This window comes from Peromyscus californicus, unplaced genomic scaffold, assembly GCF_007827085.1.
Source record: "Peromyscus californicus insignis strain IS unplaced genomic scaffold, ASM782708v3 Scaffold_19__1_contigs__length_69161282, whole genome shotgun sequence".
Classification (NCBI taxonomy): Eukaryota; Metazoa; Chordata; class Mammalia; order Rodentia; family Cricetidae; genus Peromyscus; species Peromyscus californicus.
Window position 1 is genome coordinate 2160729 of NW_026294491.1, and position 8806 is coordinate 2169534.

The 8806-nt window shown below is 52.4% G+C and overlaps 1 protein-coding gene across 3 annotated transcripts; it reads right to left on the bottom strand.

Annotated features, from left to right (window-relative positions):
* Window positions 1-2623: 2623 nt before the first annotated feature.
* On the bottom strand, window positions 2624-7415 carry LOC128114284 (H-2 class I histocompatibility antigen, Q9 alpha chain-like). 3 transcript variants are annotated; one of them, XM_052744164.1, is made up of 8 exons: window positions 6735-7075; window positions 6267-6536; window positions 5791-6066; window positions 3833-4108; window positions 3582-3704; window positions 3373-3405; window positions 3178-3225; window positions 2624-3038 (listed from the first exon to the last, which is right to left on the bottom strand). In XM_052744164.1, the coding sequence occupies exons 1-8, from the start codon at window positions 6928-6930 to the stop codon at window positions 3034-3036; spliced, it is 1227 nt and encodes a 408-aa protein (XP_052600124.1). In that variant the 5' UTR covers window positions 6931-7075; the 3' UTR covers window positions 2624-3033. The 3 variants fall into 3 exon arrangements, with proteins under 3 accessions (XP_052600124.1, XP_052600125.1, XP_052600126.1); XM_052744165.1 differs by lacking the exon at window positions 3178-3225; XM_052744166.1 differs by lacking the exons at window positions 2624-3038; window positions 3178-3225; window positions 3373-3405; window positions 3582-3704; window positions 3833-4108 and adding an exon at window positions 4213-5126 and having other exon boundaries at window positions 6735-7415.
* Between the last annotated feature and the right edge of the window lie 1391 nt (window positions 7416-8806).

Below are 8806 nucleotides of genomic sequence, written 5' to 3' on the forward strand. Positions count from 1 at the left end.
GCTGGGAATTGAACTGAGGACCTCTGGAAGAGCAACCAGTGCTCTTAACCTCTAAGCTATCTCTCCAGTCCCTCTGGTTACATCTTTATTCCAATTTTTTTTTTTTTTTTTTGGTTTTTCGAGACAGGGTTTCTCTGTGTAGCTTTGAACCTTTCCTGGAACTCACTTGGTAGCCCAGGCTGGCCTCGAACTCACAGAGATCCGCCTGGCTCTGCCTCTCGAGTGCTGGGATTAAAGGCGTGTGCCACCACCGCCCGGCCCACATTTTTATTATGAGCCTTTGAAATAACCACAAAACCTTGTCCTTTGAGATTTTTCCACACATTTACTGAGCCACATTGGGGGGTAAATAGAGTGCCCACCTTGTACACCCCAGGTCCTGGGTTCGATTCCTCAACACCTCCAAAACTAGGGTGGTGGCACACAGGCTGGGCAGTGAGATGACTCCGTGGATACAGGGGCTTGCCACCAAGTCTGACCATGTGAGTTCAGTCCCCAGAACCCACAGTGGAAAGAGAGAACTGGCTCCCTAAAGTTGTCTTCTGACACTCACCCACAAACACACACACACACACCACGGCTCACCTCATTTGCACACCATACACCTACAGTAATGTTATACATACATAAAATAGTTTAAATTTTTCCTTGACTTTCTTTGCATGGCTTGACCTTAAATCCCTCTGACAGTTTCTCCTCACAATGTGGGTCTTGGACACAGGCAAATCCACCCATTGGAAAGTCTGGAGGAAAACTAGACATAATGTATGTATTTGTGTTTCTGTGTTCTTTAACATGAAATCTTGTTTCCTCTTTTGATTTTCGTTACATTGATTTACTGATTCTGTGAGGGGATGCGTGTGTCATGATGCCTGTGTGAGACCCAGAGGATAACTTCTGGGAGTTGGTTCTTCCCTTCATGTGGCTTCCGTGGATCGAGCTCAGGTCATGAAGCTTGGGGGCAAGTCCCTTCACCCCCTGAGCCGTCTCGATGGTCCCCTTGGAGACCAGTGGGCTTGGACTTTTCCTTTTGAAGGTTCCCTGCATTCCTGGGTTTGGCACACAGGAGATCCGGCCACCCTGACATTAGAAAAGGCATTTCCTGGCCTCACATGCAGCAGCGTTGCTTTGGGTGGCTCTGGAGAACCCCACCTTCTTGCCCAGGTCCCAGCTGCAGGAGTGTCAGCCAGCTGCTGCCTGGAAGATCCCGTATTTGCAGGAGAGCTTGGGTGTCACTGTGTGTTAGTCACTGTGGTCTTTTGAGTGAGATGACCCCTACATCTTGGTCATTTGAATACTCAGTTCCCAGCTGGTGCTGTTTGGGGAGGCTTGGGAGGTGTGGCCTTGGAGGATTGTGTCACTGGGGGGTGTGGTTGGAGATGTGAGTCCTCAGCTGTCCCTGCTGCCAGGCTGTCACTTGCTGCAACACTTCCCTGCCACGATGGTGATGGACTCTTAACTCTGGAACCCTAAGCCCCAGACAAACCCTTCCTTCTGTGAGTTGTCCTGGACGTGATGTTTATCACAGCAGCAGGTTAGTAACTGATACAGTTGCTTTCCCATTACTGTGATGTAATGCCAGACAGGAAGCCACTTAGGGAGGAGGTTTTATCCTGGCTTATGGTTCGAGGGGATACAGTCCGTCATGGTGGGGAGGCTAGCAGCAGGAGGGGGCTGGTCACACTGAGTCTGCAGTAGGGGATGTTAGTACACAGCCCGCTTTTTCCTCTTTATTCTCTCCAAGACCCTTGCTATGGTATGGGATGGAGCCATCCACACCCAGGGTGAGTCTTGTCTCAATTAAACCTCCTCTTCTCTCCGCCCACCCACCCTGCCTCCTCCTCCCAACCCAACACCCACTCCCACCCACAAGAAGGCAAACATTCCTTTTAAATAAACTTAGTTCTACAATAGACTCAGCCTGCAAATCCCTGAGTCACCACTGGGGGCAGCACCAGGATTCCCAGAGCCAGGGAGGGGGAGGGGACCTTGGGGAAAACACAGATCCATCAGGACAGACTGAGATGAGACCCTGTGGATCCCTCCTCTCTGCCCATCCTACAACCTGGGTTAGATTCTGAAAGATGGGAAAGAAGGAGAGAACCTCTAGGGAGGGGCCTGAAAGGAGGCAGGAGCTAGGGGACTGAAGTTCATCTCCTCAGTCCACAGTCTCCTGAGTTGGACCTTGGGAAACAAGGATGGACAGACACCTCTTAATGCTGTCACTCAGGGACCCCAAGGGATAAGGAGGCAGGGACACTCACAGGAACAAGAACAGGCCTAGTCCTCCATACAAACTAAAGAGACAAGAAATAAACAGAGAAGACAGGGTGAAGAGCCATGGCCAAGTCAGAGCCCAGGCTGACCTGTCACAGCTGCCCTGGCTGCTCACAGTCCTAGGGACAGGACAAGGCTCTGTCATCCCAGTGTCCCTGTGATCACAGACTCTCAGCATGTGGTTCAAGTGATGAAGAGAACAGAGCCAGGTGACAGAGCTGAGGAGTGACCATGTCACAGCCAGCAATGGACTGAGCTCCACCTGGGCACAGTCCCGTTCACACTCAGCTCCCACAGCCTCATCTTGGCCACCAGATACACACAGCACAATGAACACAGATTCTGGAAGGTTCTCCATGCTGCCATTTATTTCCTCCACAAGCTCTAAGTATTTCTATCATTTAATTTACCCGCCAATCCACCTGTCAGATCAAGGACATGAACAACCAAGTTTACATTCAGATTCTTATTTTCAGTGGGGAGTCAGGGGCTGCAGCTCAGGACAGCATGGAGATGACAGGATGGAATGTACCCTCCTGTCTGCTGAACCAGGAAGGTTGGCTGTGGAAGGGAACAGGGCAGCAGGGACAGGGTCCTAGTGTGCAGGGGTGGCCGGGCTCCTCAGTTCTTCACATTGAGCCCACAGGGTCACAGGGAACATCAGACACTGTTGCTGAGAGTGAACTGAGGGGCTCAGGACGTCACAGGAGAGACCTGAGCACATCTCTGTCACTCTGTCAGGCCGGGCAGCTGTCTTCACGCTACAAACAAGAGTTATGAACAATCACTGTGAAGACAACATCCCAACAACCCACCCCTCACTCAGAGGTGATTCTGGGAGTCCCTGAAACACAATCATGTCCACTTTATCCCTCCCCAAATCAGTCCCCAGAGTGTCACCTTTACAGTCTGGGAGAGATACATCAGAGCTCTGGGCACTGTCCCTGCCTAGGGTAAAATTATATATAGTCAGGAAGGTGAAAACATGGCCTCTAGAAGATTTCACTGGAGGAGGTATTATGGGTTGACTGAGCTCCCCAAATACTCCAGCTTCATTCCAAGGACCTCAGGGACAATCTTGCTCCCCACACTTACCTGGAGCCAGAGCATAGTGCCCTCCTTTTCCACCTGTGGAGAGGAAAGCTGTGAGAGATCAGGTAAGACCCAACCCTAGGAAGTTTCCAGAACTGACAGCAGACCCAGATCAGAGACATGAGCAATGAGGGGTGTGGATGTTTCCCATTAATGAGGCAGAGCACACTTCTAAAAGGGGCTGAGAGAGAACCAGACCTGCCCTTTCCTACCTGTGTTTCTCCTCCTCTTCCTCACAACAGCCACCACACCAATGATCACAGCTCCAAGGAGAAGCAGAACAGTAATGATTGCCATGATGGGGACAGTGATGGGGACGGTGGACTGAGGTGGTTCTGGGAATGTAAGGGGAAGGAAGGGAAAGTGGAGGTCATGACCCCAGCTCTTGGCCATGACCCTGCTCAGGGTCTGCAGAAGGCTTCAGCTTTCCCTGACCCCGGCTCTGTACCCACACCCTCCTTACCCCATCTCAGGGTGAGAGGCTCAGGCAGACCCTCATGGTGCACATGGCATGTGTAATTCTGCTCCTCCCCAGAAGGCACCACCACAGCTGCCCAAATCTGGAAGGTTCCATCCCCAGAAGGTCTGATCTCCACCAGCTCCATGTCCTGAGTCTGTTCCTCCTCCTCCCTCTGCCAGGTCAGGGTGATGAAGGCAGGGTAGAAGCCCAGGGCCCAGCACCTCAGGGTGACTTTCCCTTCAGGGCCAGGATGATGGGTCACATGTGCCTTTGGGGGATCTGTGTAGAAGATTTAAGAAATCCCTCACTTAGCCGGGCGGTGGTGGCGCACGATTTAATCCCAGCACTCGGGAGGCAGAGGCAGAGGCAGGCAGATCTCTATGAGTTCGAGGCCAGCCTGGTCTACAGAGCAAGATCCAGGAAAGGCTCAAAGCTACACAGAGAAACCCTGTCTTGAAAAACAAAAACAACAACAACAAAAAATCCCTCACTTAACAAGATAAAGTGAAATCTGCAAAGACAAAGTTAAAACAATGATGACACTAAACTGTGTCTGTTTGGACAATTCTGTCATCACACTAGTGACCTCAGGTAGAGCTGGTCCCCTCATCACAGAGCTGCACATTTTCCTGGGGGGACTCAGTAACTAAGAGGGAATCCACATGAGCCAGCAGGTCAGCATGGTCTTCCTCATGTGATGTTCTACAGCGTTAGTTAGGTAGTAAAAGAATGAAGGAATGGAAAATAATTAATTTATATGTTATTAATTCATATCAAAATAAGAAATCAGGTACAAGGGCTCCATGAAGGGTGCCACCAACTCCTGCTGCCACCATTGAGGCACAAGCACTGTGGCCATCTTGCTGACCAGCATAACTGTCTGTCCAAGTGAACAGCCATCACCAAAGTGTGCAGCAGAAATGTGGAGAACCTCTGACACTCAGCCAGAGAAAATGACTCCCCAACTCCTGCCTCTGGAGACAAGATACAAGGCATTCTCACCAGGACCCCTGGAAGTGTGCTGTGGAGCCCAGTGCAGCACTTCCTGGGACACAGCGATGCTCACAGGGGTGTGTGGATCTTCCCTGTCACTCCTGTCCTGGAGCTGCAGAAGACGCTGTCTCTGAGGAAGTTCAATTCCTAATCCACTGGGACAACACTGTGACTTGTTGGGGCTGAGGGAGAGCAGGAGGGCTCTGGATGTTAATATGGCAGAAAACAGTCTCACAGGAACCTTTCTAGTTTAAAGGAAACACTGACTTGTCTAATTATCCAGATTAGCAGTTCCCCCTGGCTCCTGGAGACTGAAACAAATGATAATAGAAGAGGAGGGAGAATACTATCCCAGTGAGGAAGAACTACTGACTAAAAGCAAAATAATATCAGGGAGAGAGTGGCGGGGAGAGAAATTTCCACAATTTAGTAATCACTCAGGGCACCTCATAAGTGCACATGTGACTATTCTAGGAATAGACGGAATAGGGGTGTGTGAGGGATGCAAACCTCAGCCACAGGGATTTGGGAGAATGTACTCTTGGGAAAGTTCTAGAAACTATGGAACCAGCCTAGGGTAGGGGCGTCCATGTCTCCCATCAGGTAAAGGAGACTCCCTGTCCTGTCGTGTAAGGCTGACACACTCAGATGACAGGACTCAGTTTCCACAGACCCTGGTGTGGGCAGAGACCCCGGCCTGGGAGAGGCCATGGCTGACAGCGGCTGCAGACTGCAGGAGCCACTGTGGTGATGTCGGGATCTCCTCTCCCTCCTCCTGACACAGATTTGCAACTGTCCAGGGAGAAGGCTGAGCCTGGGGGTCAGTGCGGCCCCTGCCATGCTGGATCAGGAGACCCAGGGACACTGTCTGCCCTGAGACAGGGGCATGACCCCAGCTGAGGGGTTTCTTCTTCCTCAGGACTGAGCCCAGCCCGAGGCAGAGGGAGGAGCTGCCCGCGGCCCTGCACCTGTGCGCTGCAGCGTGTCCTTCCCGATCTCCAGGTATCTGCGCAGCCACTCCACGCACGCGCCCTCCAGGTAGGCCCTCCGTCTCTCTGCATAACCAGCCTGCTCCCACTTGCGCCGGGTGATCTGCGCCGCCGTGTCCGCCGCCGTCCACGTCGTCAGGTCGTCGTTCAGGGAGATGTAATCGCGGCCATCGTAGGCGTACTGATGGTACCCGCGGAGGAGGCGCCCGTCCGACCCCACGTGACAGCCGTACATGAGCTGAAAGGTGTGAGAGCCTGCGGGACCCCGCGGTCAGCCCCGCCCACCCGCGGTCAGTCCCGCTCCGGCCCCGCCCACCCGCGGACTCCTCTAAACCGAAAGGGAAACCGGTTCCGGTCCCCGACTCTCCTCCCGAACCTCGGACCCGGGACCCAGGGCGACTCCGGCCGGACGCAGGGACGTGGAGGGGTCGTGACCTCCGACCCGCGTCACTCACCGCCCTCGCTCTGGTTGTAGTATCGGAGCGCGGTCCTCAGGTTCCCTCGGAAAGTCTGCTCGTAGTTCTTGACTCCCCGTGTCTCCCTCTCCCAATACTCCGGCCCCTCCCGCTCCATCCACGGCGCCCGCGGCTCCATCCTCGGGGTCTCCGCGTCGCTGTCGAAGCGCACGAACTGCGTGTCGTCCACGTAACCGACTTCCATGTACCGGGGCTCCCCGAGGCCGGGCCGGGACACGGCGGTGTGGAAATACCACATGGAGTGCGAGCCTGGGGGCGGCGCGCGGTGAGACCCCGACCCTCCTCCCGGACCCCGGGCGGGTGCGCGGGCCGGGAGGGGAGCAGGGCGCGGGGCTCGGGACGCGGTGGAGAAGGGCGGGAGGTCTGGCCGGGCGACGGGGACGCCGCTTCCCCGGGGCCGCCCCCGCCCTCCCCGCAGGGTCGTTTCCCTCCCGACCCCGCACTCACCCGCGCGGGTCCGGGTCGGGGCCAGGGCGGCCGCCAGCAGCAGGAGCAGCGTGCGCGGAGCCATCGCCCCCATCTCGGATCTGGGGCGTCTGAGTTCCGCGGGCTGCGTGGACTTTATAACCCGTGACCGCGGCGACGCTGATTGGTTCTCCGCGATCTCGGCACCCAATGGGGGTGAGAACAGGACACTTGTCATCAGTGTCCGGGCAGAAGGACCCGACCCAGGTCAGGAGCTGGAGAAGTGAAACTGGGGACCTGGGGATCCCCAGCCCTGGGCTCCCACCCCAGACCTCACCGCCTGGGGACTGAGACTTTGCTGAACCCTGTGCTGCGGGACGGAGCGCTGTTTGTCGTGGTGTCTCTGAGCCGCCTAAGGACAACTGTCTCCTCAGGTTCGTCAGGATGAAACCTAAGAGCACGAAGTGTCCAGGGAAAACACACACAGCACTTGAAATGAATGTTCAGGAAACAGGTGCTGTCGGAGTCCTGGTGACGGTGCGGGGCTGCCGTGGACACCGTCATCGGGAGGTGACTGGAGTTTTCACAGCTCTGGTCAAGGGCTTTTGACACACTGTGTTATCTGTGACTCTCTCCGTGCTGGAGTCCCTACTCACCTCTGCTTTCACTTTCTACTTCTGTTATGTGTGGCTGGGATTTGAAAATACCAAGTCAAAATCCACAGAAAGGAAAGATTTATAAACTTAATTTTTCTCCGCACTACTCAACAGGGATGAAACCTCAGATCCCCAGTGTGTACCTCTGCCATGAGAATTACCTCTGTCCAGTGTCCACCCTGCACAGGCCTGAGGAACTCAGGAGCCAACTGTTCTCAGACCCAGGGCTCCACAGGCCTGTGACATTCATCTCCCTCATCTCATCAGCTCATGAAGTGTGAGTGAAGATTGTAGCTAGTCTTTCTCTGTCCCACCAGCCTGCTCCCAAATCATGATATGGAGACTTATTATTAATTATGAAAGCTGACTTGATAACTTAGGCTTGTTTGTAATTAATTCTTATAACTTAAATTCACCCTTATATTTTAATCTACATTCCTTTTCCTGGCTTGGTTACTTTTATCTTGTAAAGCCCATGAATGCTGCTTGCTCTGCATCTCTAGCTTCTCCTATATGTTATGCTTCCTCAAGTCTCCTGGTGACTCTGCCCTTCTTCCCAGAGTCCTCTGTGCCTGGAAATCCTGCCTAGCTATTGGCTGTTCAGCTTTTTATTAAACGAATGAGAGTGACGTTTCTTCACAGTGTATGAAAAGATTATTTCACAACATTCCCCCCTTTCATCTAAATGAAGAGGAAAGCTTTTAACTCTAAGAATGCAATATACATACAATAAGACCAATTACCAAGTAAGAAATACACTTACAATGTCCAGTCCATTAATATATGACAAATTTAGAGGAAAACATTCCATTATCTATCCTCTCTTGATGAATCCAAAGTTTTGTACCTAATTTACTTTCTATCATGACTAAGGGAAATTGTAACTGTAACTATCTAGTCTTCAACTCCATCAAAGCCCTGAGAAGGATATAATATCACCTGAGTAAACAGGAAGTGCTGAGCAAGCAACTTCCAAAACTATGAAATGGTGGAGACATCTGGATTTCTGGTCAGTCACCCCAGGGTTCTTCTGTAATGCTAGGACATCCATCTTCAGCCTACAGGCCCAGATTATCTGACAGACTTTTCTGTGAAGCAGGAATTTTTGAAGGACTGTCCCGCCTTGTCTTGGCAAAGTTCAACAATCTTTTCCTTTGTGTCCTGCTTGTCCAGTTTGTACAGCACACTGTCAGCAGTTAAGACAAGACCAGTTTCTTGCCCACATGGCTGTTCTTGCTCTAGGTGGAAGTTTCTGTGTTCAGCCAGCAACTCAAATACCAGGCAGCTGCTTCCCAAATAATTGATTTAGAGACTTAATATTGCTTATGAATTCTTGGCCCATAGCTCTGGCTATTACTAACTAGTTCTTACATTTAAATTAATGCATAATTCTTATCTATATTTAGCCATGTAGCTTGGCACCTTTTCTCAGTCCGACATTCTCATCTTGCTTCCTCC

Coding starts and splice junctions, on each gene's coding strand:
- LOC128114284 (XM_052744164.1), bottom strand. CDS start 6,930: ATGACAAGTGTCCTGTTCTCACCCCCATTGGGTGCCGAGATCGCGGAG. Junction 6,067..6,266: donor CTACAACCAGAGCGAGGGCG/GTGAGTGACGCG, acceptor GGGGTCCCGCAG/GCTCTCACACCTTTCAGCTC. Junction 3,705..3,832: donor GCCTCTCACCCTGAGATGGG/GTAAGGAGGGTG, acceptor TTACATTCCCAG/AACCACCTCAGTCCACCGTC.